General features: G+C 40.0%; 1 protein-coding gene across 2 annotated transcripts; it reads left to right on the top strand.

The window, feature by feature from the left end:
* Positions 1-826: 826 nt before the first annotated feature.
* On the top strand, positions 827-23,410 carry skp1 (S-phase kinase-associated protein 1). Of its 2 annotated transcripts, none has more exons than XM_052014067.1 (6): positions 827-1,003; positions 9,322-9,418; positions 10,133-10,206; positions 10,672-10,815; positions 21,642-21,782; positions 22,287-23,410. In XM_052014067.1, the coding sequence occupies exons 2-6, from the start codon at positions 9,322-9,324 to the stop codon at positions 22,320-22,322; spliced, it is 492 nt and encodes a 163-aa protein (XP_051870027.1). In that variant the 5' UTR covers positions 827-1,003; the 3' UTR covers positions 22,323-23,410. The 2 variants fall into 2 exon arrangements, with proteins under 2 accessions (XP_051870027.1, XP_051870028.1); XM_052014068.1 differs by having other exon boundaries at positions 916-1,053.

Genomic DNA, 23,410 nt, shown 5'->3' with positions numbered 1-23,410 from the left:
AGAGGAGACTCCGGGAAGGCACTGTAGTGTAGCAGTTAGTGTAATGCTTTACAGCACCAGTGACCCGGGTTCAATTCCTGCCGCTCTCTGTAAGGAGTTTGTACATTCTCCCTGTGTCCGCGTGGGTTTCCTCCGGTAGTTCCAGTTTCCTCCCACATTCCAAAGACGTACAGGTTAGGAAGTTGTGGGCATGCTATGGTGGCAACACTTGCGGGCTGCCCCCAGAACACTACGCGAAAGATGCATTTCACTGTGTGTTTCGATGTACATGTAACTAATGACTAATAAAGAAATCTCATCTCAGTTACTGAGTATGTTCAGGACAGAGATTGAAAAAAAATCTGGATATTAAGAGAATCAAGGGGAATGTGATTAGTGTGGGAATGCCATGCTGAGCTACGGTCTTGTTGCATGGTGGAGCAGGTATGAGGGGCCCAATGACCTTTCCTGCTCCTATTTTTTTTCTCTCATGTAATAATGCATCAAATTTGAGCAGCGCAAAGATCCAACTCGACTCCATTTTTTGGCTGTTCCCTCTGGTCAGTTCTCCAGGCAATCGCCCTTTAAAGGCGCACATCCGCTTGGAGAGGTTTTTAAAAAAAATCTGGCAACTTTTCTCTCTTTAACAGAATGAGAATTGTTCCACCCGTTGTATTTCTGTCCAGTGAGATTCGGTGTCGGTTGTCACTTCTTATTTTGATGTTGAAATGAAAGGTATTTTGCCAAATCATAACAAGTGAGTGCACCTTTAAGGGTTGGGGTTGTTCAAGTAATTGGTACCAAACTAAAATACAATTCCCCCGCACCAATTTAAAAAAAACAGTGAGGTGGGAATTAAAATTAAAATAGATAGGGGGCGAGCCGGCATCGTTGCTTTGCGCGGCTCTGCAGGCGATCTGGTTGGACAGCTAAAGAGTGGGGCCCCGGTGACCGGCGTCGGTTCTTGCGGACGGGACGCTTGTAGCAGGCGGATCTCCAGCGGATTAGCGGCCGCATCCTCGACGTGAGTCGCTCACTCGGGGCGGGCGGGTCGCCCCGGCATGCGGGCGAGGTGTAAGTGTGGGGGGCCGTTACTAGGGTAGGCCTTGGAGTATCCAGGCGACGCCAGGCCCGAGCGATGGAGGGAAGGGCCTGGCTGGGTTTGTGATGCTGCCCGCCCGGGTGAGGTGGGGCAGCGGGAGGCAGCCTGGCCCTCACCCCTCCCCCGTCCTGTGGAGACACCGCAGCAGCAAGGGAGCAATTTAAAAACGTAACGACATTATGTAATTTGTAACATTCGAGAAAAGCGGTTCATGTGTTTCTTTCGGCCACAGAGGCGGAGTAGCATTACAGGAACAATGATCCGCTCATTAAATGGGCGAATCTCTGTTAGAGGACGGGCCCCAGACGCAACAAAGATAAAGGTTTTCTACCTGTGCAGCATGTTGCCCTCAAACATTGAAGGTTCACTGTGAGACCCTGGAAAATGTGGACCACTTTCCATATCCAAGGAGTTATGCCTCGATGAATGTAGGCATCAATGTCCATATTCACCCTTGCCTTCAATGTCCACAGCGGCCTTTGGTCAGTTCAGAAAGAGTATTTGAAGATCGAGACCTCAGACCTGGCAGAAATCTCATGTTCTATGGGGCAGTAGTGATTCCTGCCCCTCCTGTATGCTTTTGAGATGCAAAGCAGGCACTGTATTTGCAAGATCCTCCAAATTCACTGACTGGCTTCTTCCAAATGTACATCCCCACCGACAAGACCCTGGTTAAACTCAGTCAGCTAAGTACTCAATAAGGCAAGCCACATCATTTGCATGCCGGGGGGGGGGGGGGGACTCCAGAAACTGGCACTGTCATGGGAAGAGATTAGCAGGCAGACAGGAAAAGATTCAAGGATGTATTCAAAACCTTCCATGAAGAAGTGCAACATTCCCACTGGCCCCTGGGAAGCTCTGGCTCATGATCACTTAAAGTAGAAAAGCAACTTTTGGATTGGCATTGAGCACCTTGCCAATGTTTTGGGAGCACACAGAGGCCTTGCCTGGATAGCAGAAGGAACAGACCTTCCCCATTAATCACGTCCTTTCCCTATCAGTGGAAGAATCTGCAGTTCTCACTTTGTCCTCATTAACCACCTCAGAACCCATAAAATTAGAGTGGAAGTGATCCTCCATCTTGAGGGATTCTCAGCTCTTACTGCAATGTTTAATTGGCAATTAATATGTAAATACAGAAGTTCCTTTAAAGAGGTTACTAATAAGCTGTTTTTTGTAAAGTTAGCAGCTCAAATCATCTAGTAGTTTGTGCCATCAGATATTGATCAGTGCTGATGCTTTTGAGTTGTTGGTGCACAGTTGGAAATTCAGGGTGAAACTGGTAAACCAAGGCCCTTACTATTCCTTATATCTATGTAGAAGGTTTCATGGTGCTGTTTTGTGTAAGCTCTTGGTGCATCCCTTGGTTGAAAAGCAAAACAACAGCAAATACTAGAAGTTTGAGATAGAGAAAGTTGAAAATAGTCATTAGGTCAGGCAGCATATGTGTGGAGAGAGAAACAGCATTAATGTTTCATGTTGATAACCTTTCATTAGAAAGGTCTATTTTAATTTCCCTAATTTCCTGATTGTTTGTAACAGTGAACTGGGAATGCTGAGATTGTTTTGTCTCACTGTTACCAGGGCTAAATTTGATTAATTAATACAGATTAGGATTGATTCTGTACCTTTCCTCAATTATTAAGCTTGCTGAGTCCTAGTTACAATTTATTTTGATGTTTAATTAATATTTTAATGCAGTATTTACAAGGAGTCATGATGGACAGTGCAAATTTATTTGTAGATTGTTAGATTAGCCAGCTGTGAAACACCTTGTCCCATGTTTTGCCTTTAAACCCTATTCATGTTTTCCAATTTTAACCAGTTTGTTAGCCATTCTGCATTTTGCCCCTGTCTCGACGTAATCTGTACAAATTGTAGTGCCTTTATCAAGTGGTATTTGAAAATAAAAAGGTATTGTCCTTGCTGTTATTTACTATAACCTAATTGATTCATGGTTCCCTGGACATGTTTCTTTTAAAATATAGCAAAAAATGAAAGGATTCAAAAATAGGAAAGGATTGAGAACTTGATATTCCTTGCTATAAAGAAACAAAAGGAAAGTAGGAAGGGGACATTGTTCCGTTGACCAATATTATTATTATGCTGGAAAGGAACAGGGAGTAAATCTGTTATTGGGAGGAGATGTTAAGGGTTCTTGAGCTGACTTTCCCTGTGACAGATTGCAGGGAGTTATCACAGTGGGATTTGTCTTTTGAAGATGGTCAGTTGTGCCATCTCTGAGGTCCCCATGCATGTTCTTCTCTTCCTGAATTTGGGAGATGAAACTGTGAATTCAACTGATTTTCTTCTGAAGTTTTAGAACTTCAGGGAAATTGTCCCCGGACTCTTTTTTTCTACTTGACTTATGGCCTTGACTTCTTATCGGTCTAGGATGATGGTGAGGCTGGACTGGATAGTTTGCTGTTGGATGCAGTCAAGAGACAATTGACGAGTTCCTTGATGTGCTCCTTCTAGCAGGCACTGAGTGCCATGTTATCATTGATAAGTACTCTAATGTTCCTGACTCTCAGTAGAATGGACCTTTTGTGTGTTATCAATAAGTTGCTAGCTCTCCTGCACTTTTTCCACCCATCAATTTTTGGATTTCAGTTTTCAGGCATGTTTGAGATTCTATTGCGAGAATACTATGCTTTTGCTGTTAATTGGACGCAGGTCATTCTCATCAAACCATTCCTGGTGTTTGTCATAAAGCAGCCAAGAACCTCTTCACAGGTGCTAATTGTGGTGGAGCTTGGACCAATCTCGGCACCATAGACACTCTGTAGCAAAAAGGAAGCTGCTGGAGGAACTTGGCAGGTCAGGCAGCACCAGCAAAGTGATAGTTGACGCTTTGGGTTAAGACCTTGCATCAAGACTGAGAGTGTAAAGGGGAAATAGCTAATATAAAGAAGTGAGGAGGAGGGCCGAGGCTGGCAAACAATAGGTGAAAAGTAGAAATTTCTAGGTATTCCATTCTAGATGGATTGTAGAAATCACAGAAGGAGAGCACTTAGAGAGCGTGTCACAGAACTGCTGCTGAAAAGAGTAGGAAAACATCTTCACCAAATCCCATCTGCAGTCTTAAATGTCTTCATTTTATTGCTCCACTGTGAAGTCTCTTCAAGGTATGCCCACTTTGAAGAAGATATCCTCCTCTCTTCAACCTGAGTTCTGTGAGATTCCCTCTCACTGCTTCTCTGTGATTTCGACTGCTCTCCTACACTTTGATCACATTCTTACCAAGATTCTGCCTCACCCCTCCCCCTCACCTTTTATGTAATCTCGCCTTTACACTCTCAATCGTGATGCAGGGTCTCAACCCAAATGTTGACTATCCCTTTGCCTCGATAGACTCTGCCTGATCCACTGAGTTCTTCCAGCAACTTGTTTTTTTTTGCTCCACATCCCAGCATCTGAGGTCACTTGTGTCTCTGTCTAGACACTCTGTGGCACTTGCTGGTATTGGAAGAGAGCTATCACTCAACTGCATGTATATGAGAGGTCAGTAAATAGTGGGAACAAGATAGAGAAGCAAATTTGCAGGCAAGTTGCAGCAAAATGCAATAAGAAAGAGTAGCGCCGATTGGAAAATTTATCTTAATGTGGGGGAAGAATTCTTGAACCATGATTAGTGTTTCCAGACCAACAAAAAACATTGTCAGATCTAGTTCTGATATATGATACGGGGCAAATAAAGTCTGTTTCAATGCGGAAGTATTTGTGGGACAGTAATTGTTTTAAAAAAAATTATGCTGAGAAGAATACACTTGGGTGCATAAAATTTAAAAAAAAATCAGTAAATCCAAACGTGGTCTAGCATCAAAAATTGTTTTGCTAAACAATTATTGAACAATGGAAAAGCTTTAAATAATTTATGTACAGATTAGATGCATTACTATTTGGTGATGGGGTGGGGACAGAGGGTCCTCAAAGTAGAGCTCCTCACAACTAAAGATGTGGAATGTAAAATGAGATAAATAGGCAAATATAGAAAGTATGAAGGAGAAATAAGAAAAGAATAAAGTGGGTGATGGCTGAATTGAGTGTTATGAGAACAGATTAATGACTAACACAAAAGGGAAGCTAGAAGCTTTTTTTTAATATGACCAGTAAAAGGATGGCCACAAGCATGGTGTAGCTGATAAGGGACCTAAAAGATCATCATCTGGAGGTGGTGGGCATGCCTGATGTAGTAAATTAGTACTTTGCATCTTTTTTTTTACTGGAGAAGCAGATGCTGCCTACGTGTCTGTAAAGGAGGAGACAGTGGCAACATTGAATGGGATAAAAATAGAGGTGATACTTAAAATGTTGGTGTTCATCAAAGTGGGAAGTCACCCAACCCAGATGGGAATCATCATGGGATACTGTGGAAGTTTATGTGGAAATTAGAGGTTTTGACTGCAGTCTTCTAATTGTTTATGGTTATAGACATTGTGCAAGATGATTGGAGAATTGTAAATGTTAATCCCTATCTTTTAAAAAAAAAATTAGACGGATAGATCTGGTAGCTATGTCATCAATCTAACATCATGGGCTGCTCTTAGTATTCTGGGGGAATATTAATTGACAACGACTTTTTCTTTTAAAGATGTTTATATTTGAAATGTGTGAAGGATATGCATAATACTTGCACAAATAGCCAATAATTATGACTTGATTTTACATTAAAATCTAATTTAGATTATGATGTAACTAAGTTTAAGATTTTCATGATACCTTCTACAGAGAATAGATAAATTCACACCAATTTGTGATTTTTTTTTTCTTCTTTCCTCTGTCTCTCCCCATCTGTCTCTACTGTTGGAGAAGGTTGCAGCAGTATAGGCTGTAGAGGAGTCTTGCATTACTGCCAGTGAATATTGGTGGTGTTGCTGTTTTTACTGCCATAAAATCCCTAGGCCATTATCTTGTGATTGATGTTGTCAAGCAATCCCCTTACAATTATCTGTTCTGGTTCATTTCCTACTACTAGATTTTGTTTGACAGCTTCTATATGGGCTATTAATGAGTTTTGTGCATAATGTTAATATCTTCATTTTGTGTAGACCTCTTCTGTTCTTGCCAGTTTAGCTGAAACATGTAATTATCATTCTTTTTCCTTAACATATTTCTGATACTACTTTTCCACTATTAGGTGATCAGGAATATAGCCTTATTAATCTTTTATTTCAATCCATATGGGTTCTGGTTCTGTTGTTTCCCTTTTCTTTATGATATTTAATTATTACAATTATCATAACACCTTCCGGAACTGTCATAACAACCTGACGGAACTAATAGTTTTTGCACAGATTACAGGAAAGTGAATGCTGTATTTATACATTGCTCTATTTAGTTGCTTGTCCTGTTCTTTATAGAACCACGTTTCAGTTCTTTCTACACATTGTTCTTTATTTTGGAAGCTCTGTACTAAACTGTTAAACATATTTTTCTTGGTTGCTCCTTTTACCTTTGTAAAAGTGTTTTAATACTTAAATTTTTATAATTATTTGTTCCCTGTTCATTTGTTTGTGACCCCTTCTCTCATTTCCTATCTCTGTTATATTTTCTGCTGCACTATTTTTTTGTGAGGTCCCTCTGTTTTACCACTTGGAAGTTTTATTGGCATTCCTATTTATCTTTTCTGCTAGACCATGATCCCAGACCAGTTTATGTGGAATTTTTCCCAGTCTTCCACTCATTACTGATTCAGAGCTAGTTCTTGTGCTCCACGAAATTGAACCTCTTTCCATACCTGTCTTGAACATGTGTTCACCTTCCTGGTTTCCTGTGCTAATTAGATGTATCTCATCTAGTAATTCCAGGATTACTGCCTGTGAATTCCTTTTGTTTGATCCCCTTGTGCATGCTCTACTCTTCAATGAATCATAGATGATTTTTTTTAACCTTAGTGCTACTTTCCTGAGCTAACCTCTTACTTCTTAATTCCTTTAAAATTCAAAGGATTTGAAGGATCTGCTGATCTCTGCCTTGAACACCTCAATCCTGACTGGCAAAACCATTAATTTGAAACTGTAACTCCTGACTCTAGACCCCGTCAACCTGGGGAAACATTGCTGTCTCTACCCTCATGAATTTTGTGTGTGTTCAATTTTGTATCCTTCTTTTGAGTTGAGGATGTATAGACCCAATCTGCTTAATCTCCCCCCGTTAAGACAGTCCGCTATTTGTGGGGTCATTTTGGTGAATTTTCATGGCCCTGCTATTGTAAAAATATCTTTCTGGGGATAGGGTGGGAGTTGCGGAGGGATGGAGACCAGACCTGGGGCCTTGGGACTTCTATAATTTCAGTGAGGTGATTTATTGTAGTATTAGATTCCTCTTTCATAAAGGCCAACATGTTATTTGGCCCCTGAACAGCAGCACCTTTCAGTATCTCCATTTAAATATATTTTCTGCTTTTCTGTTTTATCTGCTATTGGATCTGGAGATGATATTGTCCAGAAGGTTCTTTGGAAGTCAAGAATGAGGCGCAAATCTTATGGTCATAGCCGTTTTATTAGATGTTCATAAGAAAGGAATGGCAGTAAAGAACGGCGAGTAACAGAACTAACAGTAACTAACTCACACTCTCAAATTCTAACCCACTCTAACAAAGAACTTGCCTCGTGGTCTTTCTTTATACTGGTTCAAGCTGGATAGATAAGGGAGTCTTCTCTGATAAGAACAGTGAGACTACAAGGACAGTCTTGATTTGTGCTTCCATGATAGCTCAGGCTTACAGACAAAGAAACTACAGAAGTACAGAACCAGCTATGCTATAAATTACTGAAAATCCACTGAACATTTAAAGACAAACAGGTGATTATACAAACATATAAGCAAGCATAAAGAAAGTTAAACTAAGAAAAAAATAACAATTTAGACCCTAATCCAACACTGCCATCACCTGCAATACACTTAACAGCCTTGGGCTATTGGAGGAGAAGAGTGAAGATGACCTCAAACCTGCCACAAGATTCAGGGTCTTATTGGGTAGCAGTGAGCCCTATGCTCTAGTGTGCATCTGAATGGAAAATTACCAACAGCAACCATCGCAAAGCACCAGAGAAATACCACCAATTGTCTCCACAAAGTCCATCCACTTCCACTGATGTATGCAAACCAGCATCAGCGATCTCTCCCACACTGAGACCCAAATTGCATTTAATTGGTTCCATAGGGCAGGCCACAATGTTCACAAGTCCGACACCAGACTGCATCATGGCAGAAGATTACCAGGTGGATAGAGGAAACCATTTAATAATATGCTGAAAACCTCCTTGAAAAAAGTTTAACAATCTTGCAGTGTTTTGAGAATCCCTGGTCCATGACTGCTCAAACTGAAGAAGGAGCATTTGGGATGGTGTTGAGGATCAGGAGTCCATTTGCTGGGAGCACTCAGAGGCCCAGAATGAATGGTAGAATGAGTATGCACCTCCCAATTTATCCACTCTCCTGCCCCGTCCGTTGCAGACTCCACAACCTACCTTGGCCGCATCAGCCACCTGAGAACCCACAGAAATGTAGAGGACTGTACTGGATGCATTAATTAGCTTCAGAAATGTTAATTAAATAACTATGGTCACCCTCGATTAAGAGAAATGATAAAGTTCCTTCTGGTAGTCTTTTCTGAAGGCTAGAATTTTTAAACCCATGTCACTTTTGCTAATGTCTACTTGGGAGACATTAGATTTTTTTTCATATATAATTTGTAGATCTATGAAAATGCCTTATCCCACTTTAGTATATCCAACCCTTTCTATTTTTTTGGTCTGTTTTCTTCATGCATGTAACCACACTTGCAACAACCAGATAATCTATCAATAGGTATAAATTAAGGAATAAGGTTTGGTTAGATGATGAATTCCCTTTTTCTCTTAAAATAATGCCTATACAAGCAAGTAGACAGATATGTTGCCTTAATTTTTTTCCCCCCTGAAGGATCATGCCTCCTATAAGGCAGCAATTTCTCAAGCAACCTTGATTATGGATTTGACTTCTTAGAATAAGACTTGAACCTCCAATCATAAGACTTTGTGTTCTCATTAAAAACCAAGTGAATATCCAGGGATCCTTGCACAGTTCATATGTGATGCTCATTTCTGTTTTGTCTTAAATTTCCTCTGCACTGCTAATAAAAGCCTAGTTAAATTGTGTAGATATGTATCATATGTTGAGTAGAGGATAGTTGTTGAAATGAACAACTAATGCTGAAGTACAGAATCTCTGAAATAGTTCTGTTGCATTTTCAGATGCCTTCAATCAAGCTCCAGAGCTCTGATGGAGAAATATTTGAAGTTGATGTGGAGATAGCAAAACAGTCTGTAACAATCAAGACTATGTTGGAAGGTTAGTGCATCTCTTTGGAAGTCATCTTGTTTGTTAATTTATAATTTTTTTTAATGGTGGTTAAGATATGTCTGTGTAATTTTCTAAAATTTGGTTCTGATGAGCTGTTGAATGTCATTTTAGTTTCTGTAAAGGTTGCTTGCTTATGGTGGCCATTTATTCAATGTAATATTGACATTGGACTATTACAACGAAGTTCCATCAATAAAAATTTAAATTAATTGAAAAAATGTGAATAATTCACCAGAAGGCAGAATGAATTAAGATATTTAATAAAAATCTTATTTTTTTTCTCTGTGCTTTTAAATCATTTATGAGTTGAGAAGACAAGCACCTCTCTCCAGGCTCTTCTTATTGGCGTAAAATAGTGGGTGAAATGAACTGTGATAGAGTTCCAAGCTGATAGAGTACTTTGCCTCTGCTGTTTGGTTGAATCCAAAAAAGGAACATGTTTTAATAGTTTTTGGCTGTATTTGCACTGAATTCTTAACCTCAGTTGCATTGCTGTGCAGAAGACAAATAGAATTGACGGTCAAAGTAAAGTTGATATTTATGGCTAGTAGAAGCTTTTACCTACACTTTGTACAGTAATTATTGGATAGAAGAAATGAGTTCCTAATACTAAAGGCACTGCATACTTTCTGTTTATTAACTTTTGGGGAAACTGATGAATAATTATATTTTTTGCAATTTTCATTGTATTACCGGAAACAGATTTGGGGATGGATGATGAAGGTGATGACGATCCAGTACCACTTCCAAATGTTAATGCTGCAATTCTTAAAAAGGTAAGCTTCAATAACACTAAAGAAGCTCAACACCACCCAGGCAGAAGCACCCTGGTTTGATTGGTGCATCATTCACTGCCTTAAACATACCATTCACCACATACCACCCACTGCAATACTCACCTACTTTACTCTGATGCCATCTCCCAAACTCAATGTTGGCCTTGCCAAGGATGCCCACATCCCATAAAATGAATTTTTTTTAAAAAAGTACAGTGACAATAAAGCAGAAAAATATTCATGCCCCTAGGACTGACTGCTCTTAGCAAATTAGGACAAAATTCATCATAATGGTTTTTCTGGGAAGGAGGAAAAAGAGTAAACCATGAAATAAATTGCAAATATTAACAGTACTTTGCAGTAGTGATGAAGTATAACTTGGCTATTTAAGCCTTTCGAGTCTGTTCATCGTTTTATAGTTCCAAGTAATTATCTCATTTCTACATTTATCTGCTTTGTTTCTAGGTGATTCAGTGGTGCACTCATCACAAAGATGATCCTCCTCCTCCTGAGGATGATGAAAACAAGGAAAAGAGAACTGATGATATCCCAGTATGGGATCAGGAGTTCCTGAAAGTAGACCAAGGAACACTATTTGAACTAATTCTGGTAAAGTTTTTTTAAACCTCAAGCATTTTAATAAAAACAATATAGTTTGTCCTTTCCTCTTCCATTAGTCACAATGATATACTAACTTGCACATGCATATGACTGGAGTTCCTCTGCTGCTGTTGCATATCTTATTTCCTGACTACCACCTCCTCCTTGGGCAGTTCTTCGGGTTTGAGGATGACTTGCTTACACTTTGGGTTTTGAGGTGGCTAATGAGGCAATGTTGAAATTATAAATGATGCAGGTGGATAGCTTGTGAGGTGGTCCACTCCTTCTGCTGCTTAGACAGGCCTCTGTGCTCCTGATGCGTGGCTTCAAGTTTCTTGAAACCATCTTAAGAGTTCCTTCCCTATTTTGAACTGGCATAGATTCCCAGGAGTTGGTGATTCTGCATTTCTTCAAAGATGCTTTGAACACATATTGTAAATTTCTATCCATTTAGTAATCTCATTGCAATAGTATGTCTGTTTTGTGAGTCAGATGTCAGGCATACAAACAATATGGCCTGCCCAGTGTGGCTAATATTGGTGTAACTAGGGCTTCAATGCTGGGACATTGGTGGTATTTTTACAGTACCTTGGGATGCCTGTAGGTGGCCCAGGTCTCAGAAGCATATAGTAGGGCGCAGATCATTGTTGCCCAGAGGAACATGAGCACTGTGTGAGGTCTGAGGTCTTGATCTTTAAATATCCTCTTCCTTAATTGACCAAAAGCTGTCCTGATATATTGGAGGCAGTGTTAGATTTTGTTTTTTGCCTGCCGTGACCAAGAGGTACCTCTAGAGATTTGGGAAGTGATCCACGTTTTCCAGGGTCTTACTGTGAACCTTCCATGTCAGACGGCAGTGTGGTGTAGTAGAAGCAAGTTGGTAGAGGGCCTTCATCCTGCGGATGTTGAATGTAAGGCCCATACTCTTGTGTGCTTCAGTGAAAATGTTGATGGCAGCTTAAAGCTCAGCCTCTGAATAAGTGCAAATGTCATTTGCATACTGCAGGTTTAATTAACCTTGGTTCTGGAGTGTCGTTGCCATAGCTTGAATTGCATGTTATTATGATCTGAAGATTAGTTCCAGTCCTGTGGGAAGCTTGTTGGAGGCAAGATACAACATTGTGGCAAGAAAGATGGAGAATAGTGTTGAGACAGTGATGCAGCTTTGTTTGACACCAGTCTTCACTAAGAGTTGTTCTGTTGTAGACCCTTTGGTTAATATCATACGTTGCATGCCATTGTGGAACAAACATAAGATTGAGAAACTCGGCTGTCCATAGAAATTCTTCACTTTAACCAACTATAGGTGTTGGGGATCTTTCCCTTATCCTCTCTTCACCACTTATCCCATAACTGTATTGGCACTTGAGTAACTTCTGTGTGTGCTGTGGCTAAAAGCTGCTTTTACAAAGTGACAGTTCCTAGAGTGAAAAAAAAAATGTATTCCTCAATTTACAAAAGGGTTGGGTTCCAAGAAAACATTAAAATGTTAAGCAAAAATTCTTAAATCAATAAGGTTTTCCCTTTAGTTGCAATATAAAAACTCGGGTTGCATTCCCGAGCTCAAGAATTTGTTGAAAGAACCTAAATTCTTGAAAATAATAACAAAAGTATCTAAAATAGTATGTTTATTCATAATCATTTCTTAAATTAAGATAAAATATGCATAATGTACCCTTTCATGGTATTCATCAACTGAAACATACGAGTCATGACAGGGTGGATGTGGAGGGGATGTTTCATAGACTCATACAGCATAGAAATAGGCCCTTTGGCTCACTGTGTCCATGTGTAACAAGTACCCAATGTGTGAAAGCCTGGAATTAGTGATCACAATCTCAAAATAAGAGCTCATCTCTTAAAGACATGAGAGGTAAACTCATGAGGCATGAGTTTTATGGGCATGAGTCTTTGGAAATCTCTTCCGCAGAGGGTGTTTGAAGCAAAGTCACCTTAAAGCAGATTCTTTCCAAGTAAGGTAGGTGAAAGGTTACTGTGAGGGACTGGGTGGTCTCCTCCTGCTCATAATTGTTAACTTTGTATGTAATTGGTGGTAGTGGCTTTGTATGTTGAACTGGTGTGGGGAGGTGTGAAACAAAGTTGTCACAGGTGTTCAGATGATAAAGGTGGTGCTGAATCTGAGCTTGATGGAGTTTATGGAGAGGGTTCTTCCTATGACTGTTCTTTGGTGATTGAAAACCCCTTTATAGCATCACCCTAATCAAAACTTCTCACTATGACAGTGGCATCATGTTCTGCTTGTGACCTCAGTTACTTAAGCTCTAACAGATCCTCATTTGTAAGCTCTTTGGCATGAGATTCTAAGTAATACCTTCCACATCATTGTAGTCTACTTCATCAAACCCCAGAATCTTTTGCCAACTTGACTATATTTTCCTGGAGATCTTTCAACATCAGCACTTTCTGGCCATAATTCATTGTTGCATGGGTTATGACTTCACAAGAGCACTGATGTAGTCTATGGCCATCCTCCTGCTTCTCATCTTCCAGATTTCCTAATTTTTGCCACTTGATTTCAAAATGATATGCCTCCATATGCAATGTAGGTAGTAAGCTTTGAACCTAGCAATGGCATCCTAGTTCATGGGCTGTAACAATGAGTGATGTTAGGGGGCAAAAATGCTACGTCGGTGTTGTCAGCCATGTTATCAATGTTAACTGATATCAAAGGGTATTTTTGACAATGAACATGGCTCTGTTGTCTAGGTTATTCCTCACACAGTATGTTTAATGTAAGGGGAGAGAAACAAAGTGGTATAATCTTTGAAGAGCAGCACCATCATCTAGATTTTAGATTACCAAAAATCTACATTTTCCCCAGGTGATGTACATTAGCTTGGGAAAGAGCTATGCTTGTAAAAGCTGTGAAATGCAGGTCAGAGCTTGTTGCAAAGAATTGAAATCAAAAGGAGAATGTTGGAAATTTCCAGCACATCAGGCAGTGACTAAGGTGACAATGGAGAGGGAAAAGCTGAGTTAATACAACAAATGGATTGCCTTGCAGCAGAACTAGCCAGTTCTGATACACACACAAAGAAAGCAAACTCTCTGAACTTGTTGAATTTGAGCCCCTAAGATTGTACCTTGCCTGGAAGGAAAATAAGGTGCTGTTCCTCAAGCTTTCACTGGGCCTTGTTATAACAGGGCAGGAGACCACAGACTGCAGGTCAGAGTGGGATGCAGAATTAAAGTGACAAGCAGTTGAGCATCATTGGAGCACCGAATATGCAAATGAATCTCTTTACTTGGGGTTTCTGGATGGTGGGAATGGACAAGATAAAAGCAGGTGTTGCGACTTCTGCAGTTGCATGGCAGTGTGCAAAGAGGAGTGGATAGTGTAGGTGAAAGAGCAGTTCTGGGAGTTGCAAAGGAATCTGTGCCATTGGAATACTGAAAGGGGATGTGTAGGTGTGTCTGCTGGTGGTGGAAATAGTGAGGGATGATCTGTTGAATATGGAAGCTGGTGGGTGGAAAGTGAAGAGAGGGAGTGAGAACAGAGGTGCAGGAAATGAAACCAGTTAAGGGTTCTGTCAACTATGGCAGAGAGGAAGCCATCCTTAAGGAAAAGGGAAGATATGTCAGAGGCAACTCTGTGTGATGGAGACGAAGGAATTGGGGAGAATGGAAGGGAGTCCCTGAAAGAGGTCAGAGGCAATATAGTCAAGATAAGTATGGAAGTCTGCTTCTGTAACCTTTGCGATTCCACCACTGGACAAATCTTCCCCTTCCTTCTCCTTTCATCATGTTAACCAAATTGGGACATTGTCATCAATGAACAAGACTGTGTTGTTATTCCTCGCCCAATATTGTTCAATGAAAGGGGAGAGAAAAGACCTGATATAATCTTCAAATAGCAGCACTATCATCCAGGCTTTTTTTTATTAGATTGGGGAACTGTAGATTTGTGGCAATGTAAAGTGCATTAACTTGGCACAGATAGGAGATTGAATATTGAAATCAGTTCTGAGCGGGGCATTTATTTTCTGGGTGAATTGATTGTCCATCAAAGTAGCACAATGGTAATTAATGGTCATTTTACCATTTTTAAATGAGTAATTCTGTTTTTGTTGAATATAAAGTAGCAAAATCTGTTAGAAAAAACAGCCAACACAGTCTGCACAGATTACAAATTGGAAATATTGGTATATTTTAAACAAACATGGAGCATTAAATAGCCTTGAGTGGAGAAATGAATCAATCCTTGTTATCAACTTCTCTGTTCAATAAGTGAACCATGTATAAATCATAATTAGGATACAGGAGGGTTTGCAGCCACTGGGCCATTCTTTGACTAACATAAAATCCGTGTAAAAAGGCATTCTGCTCAGTGAGTATCATCTCTTGTGTGGAGCTGTAAAGCTTCGATTCCCTTCTTTCCCATGTCCTTTCAACTTTTATCTTATGATCTTTGAAGCCAATTTTGAACCTGTATCCATCAGCCCATCAAGCTAAGCATTTTATATCCCAGCTCATTGCCTTTAACACAATTTTCATTCATTAAGGGAATCAAAAGATATGGAGTTAATGCAAGAAAAAGATCAGCCCTGATCTTACCAGATTCTTATTCTCTTGGCATTTAGCCTAAACATGCTCATATAGACAACTAACCCAGCAGACAGATGCATTCAGAACTAATTATGCTTCAGAATTAATGATGAAATGGATGTAATTCTTTTTAATGCACATGCACTACAACAAATGGCATCCAGCAACCATATTACTTTAACCTTTAGATCAGAATATTGTGGGTTTAGAACTCACTCTAGAAATTGAACACATAATATAGACTGACAATCTAGTGTTAGTACTGAAGGATTAATCAAATGTCAGCTGCTGACCTTTGGGTGAGATGCTTAATGGAGGCCTTGTCTGTGCCAGTAGTCATTTCTTGATCCCATGAGACTCTGACCAACATTTTTCCCATACTGAAACTCCACTATGAATAGATCAATGGTCATTCACCTCATTTCAGTTTGTGATTACTTGCTCTGGAAAATGCTTGCCATGTTTTCCTTCATGCCTGACTCTCACTTTCAAAGTAATTTATTGCATGTGAATTCCTTTGAGATGTGTGTGATCTGTGTAAAGGTACTGAAGTAATTGTTTATTTTAACTGTCTTGTAGTATGGACTAGATATAGGGAGAAGAACCTTCTCATGCCTAAACAATATTGGTTTATTATTGTCACTTGCACCGAGGTACAATGAAAAGCTTGTCTTACAAACCGATCGTACAGGTCAATTCATTACACAGTGCAGTTACATTGAGTTAGTACAGAGTGCATTGATTTAGTACAGGTAAAAACAATAACAGTACAGAGTAAAGTGTCACAGCTACAGAGAAAGTGCAGTGCCATAAGGTGCAAGGTCAGAACAAGGTAGATCATGAGGTCATAGTCCATCTCATTGTATAAGGGAACCATTCAATAGTCTTATCACAGTGGGGTAGAAGCTGTCCTTAAGTCTGGTGGTACGTGCCCTCAGGCTCCTGTATCTGCTACCCGATGGAAGAGGAGAGAAGAGAGAATGTCCCGGGTGGGTGGGGTCTTTGATTATGCTGGCTGCTACACCAAGACGAGAGGTAAAGACAGTCCAAGGAGGGGAGGCTGGTGTCCGTGATGCACTGGGCTGTGTCCACAACTCTCTGCAGTTTCTTGCGGTCCTGGGCAGAGCAGTTGCAGTACCAAGCCATGATACATCCAGATAGGATGCTTTCTATGGTGCATCAGTAAAAGTTGGTGAGAGTCAAAGGGGACAAACGAAATTTCTTTAGCCTCCTGAGGAAGTAGAGGTGCTGGTGAGCTTTCTTGGCCATGGCATCTATGTGATTTGACCAGGACAGGTTGTTGGTGATGTTCACTCCCAGGAACTTGAAGCTCTCAACCCTCTCGACCTCAGCACCATTGATGCAGACAGATGCATGTACACCGCCCCCTTTCCTGAAGTCAATGACCAGCTCTTTTGTTGACATTGAGGGCAAGGTTGTCGTCATGAAACCATTCCACTAAGCTCTCTATCTCCTTCCTGTACTCTGACTCATCGCTGTTTGAGATATGGCCTACAATGGTGGTATCATCTACAAACTTGTAGATGGAGTTAATAGTCCTCAACCAGAAGAATTAGCACCTAATGCAGCAATGTAATGTTTTCATTTCCTAAACTTGCTAATTTTGCAGCTTCTTTAATGACTCCATTATATATTAGACAGGATTTGCAACAGTTTTATCTTGTGTATTTCTACATGCTGGGTACTGACTAGAAATCCCCCCCCCCCCCAAAATTTGGAATTTCCAAACAGGAATTGTTTTTTTTGCATTTTGGCAGGATTTAAATCAAGGTCATGAGGACATAGGATGTTGATACCTCATCTGTTAGTTTCAGCATTAATGTTTTAGGTTGAAGCCCCTTCAGGAGAATTGGAAAAAACATAGAACATTACAGCACAGTACAGGCCCTTTGGCCCATGATATTGTGCCGACATTTTATCCTGCTCTAAGATCTATCTAACCCTTCCCTCCCACATAGCCCTCCATTTTTCTATAATTTATGTGGCTATCTAAGAGTCTCTTAAATGTATCTGCCCCCACAACCTCTGCCAGCACTGCATTCCACACACCCACCACTCTGTATTTTAAAAAAAAATTGCCTCTGATGTCCCCCTTATACCTTCCTCCAATCACCTTAAAATTATGCCCCCTCGTGTTGGCCATTTTTGCCCTGGGAAAAAGGTCTCTGACTGTCCATTTGATCTATGCCTCTTATCATCTTGTACATCTCTATCAAGACACATCTCATCCTCCTTCTCTCCAAGAGAAAAGCCCTAGCTCACTCAACCTATCCTCATAAGACATGCTCTCTGATCCAAGCAGCATCCTGGTAAATCTCCTCTGCACCCTCTTTAAAGCTTCCACATCTTTCCTATAATGAGTTGACCAGAAATGAACACAGTACTCCAAGTGTGGTCTAACCAGAGTTCTATAGAGCTGCAACATTACCTTGTGGCTCTTGAACTCAATACCCTGACTAATAAAGGCAAAAGTGAGAAAAGAAATTAAGTTTTAAGTTGCAGAAAGGGTGGGGGGGGGGGGGGGGGGAGGATGGATAGGACAGAGAACATCTCTGAGAGGGTGAGGCCAAAACTACCAGAGTGATGCACTTTTTTTGATGCTGTCTGGTTAATAGATTAAATCAGGGCAGTTAGAGAAAGAAACAAACAAAGCATCATGTAAAAGTTGTGAAATGCAGCTCGGAGCTGATTAGAGAATTGAAATCAAAAGGAGAATGTTGGAAATGTCCAGCATGTCGGGCAGTATCTGTGGAAAGAGAAAAGCTGAGTTTATAATACAGATTGATAACCTTGCACTCAGAACTGGTCAATTATGACACAGAAAGCAAACCACCTGAAATTATTGAATTTGAGGTTGATTCCCAAAGGCTGCACCTTGTGTAGAAGGAAACTGAGGGGCTGTTCCTTAAGTTTTCACTGGGCCTTGTTATAATAATGTAGGAAGTGACACAGAAAAGTCGGGCTGCAGAATTAAAGTGACAGGCAATTGTAAGCTCAGTATCATTTCTGCAAACTAAACATGGGTGTTCCACAAAATGGTTACCCATTTAGTGTCTGGTTTCTCTAACGTAGAGACCACATAATGAGAATTGAATGTGCGAGTGAATCGTTGCTTCATCCAGGTTCCTGGTTGGTGGGAAGGGATTAGATAAAAGAGCAGGTGTTGCATCTTCTGTGGTTGCAAGGGCGCATGCCATGAAAAAGGGAGTGGATGGTGTAGATGGAAAAGTAGTCCAGGGACTTGTAATGGAATGCTGAAAAGGGAGGGGGTGGGAAATTGTGGCTGCTGATGGTATCTCCTTGAGGGTGGTCAAAATTGCGAAGAATGATATTATTGAATGTAGACACTGATGGGGTGGAAAGTGAGGATGAGCATGAGAGCAGAGGTGTGGGAAGTAAATGAAATGAGCTTGAGAGTTCTATTGACTGTAGTAGAGGGAACCCATCGTAAAGAGAAAAAGACATCTCAAAGGGACCTGTGCAGGATGTCTCATCATTGGAGCAGATATGATGAAAGACTGGTGAACTGGGAGAATGGAATGGAGTCCCTGAAGAAGGCAGGGTGGGGAGACAATAAAGTGGAAACAACACCAGGAGTCATTTTCCACCATCTTCAATGAGATTCTACCACCAGACATCTCTTTCCCACCTTTCACCATTTGGAAGGAGCTGTTTCCTTTGCAGTTCCCTGGTCTGTTCTCTAGTGGATTGCAATTCACTCCCACTCTGACCTGTCTGTCTGGCCTCCTGCACTGTTCCAACAAGGTCCAATGTAAGCTTGAGGAACAGTGCCTAATCTTCCATCTGAGCAGGTTGCAGAATTTGGGACTCAATATTGAATTCATCAATTTTAGCTCATTCATTTTCTGTTTGCGCTAGAAGTGAATGGTTCTGCTGTAAGATTATCGATTATGTGACATTCACTTGGCTTTTCTCTCTCCACAGACACTGCCTGATGTGCTAGGTGTTTCCAGCATATACACCTTGTACCATACCATATTTCCTTGTGCTAAAGAAGTAGGCTGTTTTGGCCCATTGAGTCTTTGCTATATCATGTGCCAGTCCCACTGCCCACTAATTTTCCCTATTCTCTCATTCCCATCAACAACTCAGATGCCACCATTCACCTATATACTGGGGACAATTTACAGTTGGCCTATTAACCTACCACTTCCACACCTTTGGGATCTGGAAGGAGACTGGAGCATCCAGAGAAACCCATATGGTCAGAGGGAGAACCTGCAAACTCCACACCAGAGGTCTGGGATGAACCTGTACTTAAGAGGCAGCATCTCCACTAGTTGTGCCACCCAACATTTTTCCTTTTGTTTTAATTTCTCAGCAACAGCTCTGGCCTGCATTTCACAGCTTTTGTATGTCACTTTGTTTTCTCTCTCTAACTGTCCTCATTAATCTATCTACCAGGTGATTTCAAAAGTAGTGTTTCACCACAGCAACTCTCATCCTATCAGATATTCATTTTGTCCTATCCATCATCCCATCCCCATTCTTTCTGCAACTTAAAAGTAATTTGCTTTTTCACGTTTTTCAGTTCTGATGAAAGGTCTTTAGCCTTAAATGGTAAGTCTGTTTCTCTTTCCGCAGATGCTGCCCAATCTGCTGGGTGTTTGTTTTTTTTTGTTTTATTTTGGATTTCCAATCTGAATTTTTTTGATTTTCATGGCTACAAACCAATAAAATCACTTGGTTACTTCAAATTGGGCAAAGTTCATTTCAGATGGGTTACTTACTAGGCAAGCTCTCAACATTTCTGCTCTGTGGTCCAGGCTGCTGTAAGTGGCTTGATTGACCCTTGAACTATAGCCTTGATGAATACAATTTTTTTTTCAAAATAGTGATCATTTGTCAAACTTCCGTGCTGCTTTCAGTGCCATTCTCTAACTAGATACTAGTCAAAACCTAGTTGAATGCTTTGGTGTCATCCTTCACACCTTCAGGGCTGTACTTGTTTTCGTCATCTCTTTCATAGAACATAGAACATTACAGCACAGCACAGGCCCTTTGGCCTACAGTGTTGTGCCGACATTTTATCCTGCTCTAAGGTCCATCTAACCCTTCCCTCCCACATAGCCCCCCATTTCTCTATCATTCATGTGTCTATCTAAAATTGTCTTAAATGTCCCTAATGTATCTGCCTCCACAACCTCTGCAGTGCATTCCACACACCCACCACTCTGTATTTAAGAAAAAATTTACCCTAACATTCCCCTTGTATCTTCCTCCAATCATCTTTAAAATTATGCCCCCTTTTGTTAGCCATTGTCACCCTGGGGAAAGATCTCTGACTGTCCACTCTATCTATGCCTCTTGACATTTTGTACATCTCTATCAAGTCACCTCTCATCCTCCTTCTCTCCAAAGGGGCAACATGGTAGCATAGCAGTTAGCGCGACGCTATTACAGCGCCAGCGACCTGGGTTCGATTCCCGTCGCTGTCTGTAAAGCATTTGTACATTCTCCCGTGTCTGTGTGGGTTTCCTCCGGGTGCTCCAGTTTCCTCCCACATTGCAAAGACGTACGGGTACGTTAATTTGGGTTTAAAATGGGCAGCGCGGACTCGTTGGGCCGGAAGGGCCTGTTACCACGCTGTAAATAAAATTTAAAAAAGAATCCTACCATTGTGTGGCACAACTCACTGCCACATCCAGTGTCATTGGAATACAGTACTATTTTTAAAAAAAATTGCAGCAAGATTAACTTTAAAGTGGTGAAAATTCCAATATTAACAGGTGCAATTTAAGGTATGTTGTGACAATGAGTGTTTGATTCTTTTTGGACCAGTTTGAACAATTAAGTTCAGATACTGCTGACTACTATAATAAGGGCACAGAAGCTCCAGACTGGAATGATAGATAGAAAAACATTGAGCAATAATGCAAATCTTGTTAAATTTCACTTTAGTTACCAATTTTGTAAGTTAGAGGGAGATGTTATTTGGGAAGGGGAGATTGTGTGTGCTGCTCTCTCATCACATTTCCTTTGAAGATATTCGTATGGAATGACATAGATTAGGAGTGCAAAGTAAAACTGCAGCGGCATATAAGAAACTTTGTACAAATTGCTTTGCATAAAAAGATTTAAAAGTATTCCTGTACATAAATCTCCAGTGAAAGTACTGTTTTAATAAAACTTTTTTTTGGTGTAGCATTGTTTTAGATTAGTTTGTTTCTTGGTGATGGGAAGGTGTCTGCTCATTTCAAATCTAAATATTTACATGTGTTATTTAGGCTGCAAACTATTTGGACATCAAAGGTTTGCTTGATGTGACATGCAAAACTGTGGCAAATATGATCAAAGGTAAAACTCCAGAAGAAATTCGTAAGACCTTCAACATCAAAAATGACTTTACTGAGGAAGAGGAAGCACAGGTAATACCACTTCTGTATTCATAATTGTTGAAAGCATTTAAAGATTAGGTTTTCTGATTTAGATGTGTTCGGTTCAGTTCTTGTTCTAAACTCAATCAAAGAGCTTAATTAAAACATTGATACATTGACTCTATAAAATATCTTGTTTATGCAGGCTTCTTCAAGCTTAAACTGGGTATGTCTGTATTGTACAAATAAATATAACCATATGGTTATCAATGCAATGAAATTATTCTTTTGCTTAGTATTAAGCTTGATATTGTATTGGTGGAATTCTTGTTGTGTTCCTTCCTTTAGTCATAGACTGATGACTTGGGAGAGTGCAGCACAATGATGCCATGAAGCCTGCTGAGTTAATATAATCCCATTATGCTGTAGTCATTACCCATTTCTCTATCATTTGATAAGGATGGAAGGAATTAATGGATACCAATGCGTAATGTAATTTAGCCACAATTTGGAATTTCATTTCATTGAATACATCAGAGTTACTCTTCTTTTCAGGTGCGAAAGGAGAATCAATGGTGTGAAGAAAAGTGAAAATTTCTCTGCTTGGTAATTGTTCTCTAATACACTGAAATAATTTTTCCAAATGCCATTGCACTGCACTGTTTTGTAAATGTTAATTATTTGGAAAATGCAGAAAAAGGGGAAAAAAAAACATTTAGCATTTTTGATTGCATGATGGTTCCTTGTTCCGAGCCCTATGTTCTAGCCTTTATCTTGTTATTGGATTGGAAGTGATATCCAGTTTTGCACCACACAATCCATTATAGTAGAGTGACTTCAAGAGGATTAGAATGCATATGTGTTATTAAAATTTAAAGAGTGTGGACTAGACAGGAATCTTTTAATACTATGGATATGTCTGATTTTCACATAATCTTGTCTGGAAGGCAAATAAAAACAGCAGGGTGTGCAGTGAAGGGGTTTTGTTCAGAAATCAGCAGGGTAAATTTGTTGAAATGAAACTAATTCTTCAACTGAGTAAAGCTGTAAAATAATTGAAAGGTTTACAACAGGAAGAGCTTACTGAGGTATGTTTTTAAACTGATGAAATATTTTTCTCCTTTGTGCTTTGATTCTTCATGCAAGTTTATAACCTGTATTCTGTTCTTACTGAAATATTTAGCAATGCACTTGTGTTTTCAAGTCCCCAATGACCACTTTGTATGCCGACCAGGATTGTGGTATGCCTTTGTATTCAATGATCAATCTAAATCCACTTGCTAGTGTGATGTATGCATTATTACTTTTGAATCTTTATGATATCCTTGATTTAACTATGTTTCATTTTGTTTTTGACTGGCTTTCCCTCTTTCACTGCATTATCCTGTAATTGTCTTGAATGACTGTAATAAACAGTATTGTATGTTTTAATTGGCCTAAGATGCTATTGAAAGAGCCCAAGTAGGATCTCCATTGGAACTTCCAGCAACACAGATTTAATATAATTAATACAACAGATGAGATAAATGCTACAACTTGAATAGGATCCTTCAGTTATTTGGATTTGTTAACTTTACTGTACATTACCACAAATAGAAATCTTTAAAATATTCCAGCTTTCTGTAATTATTGTATGATTCCTGTCATCTTATTATCTAATAAAATAAACCCATAAATTA

This window comes from Pristis pectinata, chromosome 4, assembly GCF_009764475.1.
Source record: "Pristis pectinata isolate sPriPec2 chromosome 4, sPriPec2.1.pri, whole genome shotgun sequence".
Classification (NCBI taxonomy): domain Eukaryota; kingdom Metazoa; phylum Chordata; class Chondrichthyes; order Rhinopristiformes; family Pristidae; genus Pristis; species Pristis pectinata.
The sequence above is the reverse complement of the archived record's forward strand: the minus strand, read 5'-3'. Positions and strand labels throughout refer to the sequence as shown.

Bases quoted from the DNA above. Each gene is read 5' to 3' on its own strand.
- skp1 (XM_052014067.1), top strand. From the start codon at position 9,322: ATGCCTTCAATCAAGCTCCAGAGCTCTGATGGAGAAATATTTGAAGTT. The intron at 10,207-10,671 runs GTAAGCTTCAAT...CTTTGTTTCTAG, and splicing joins ATGCTGCAATTCTTAAAAAG to GTGATTCAGTGGTGCACTCA. The intron at 10,816-21,641 runs GTAAAGTTTTTT...TGTGTTATTTAG, and splicing joins CACTATTTGAACTAATTCTG to GCTGCAAACTATTTGGACAT.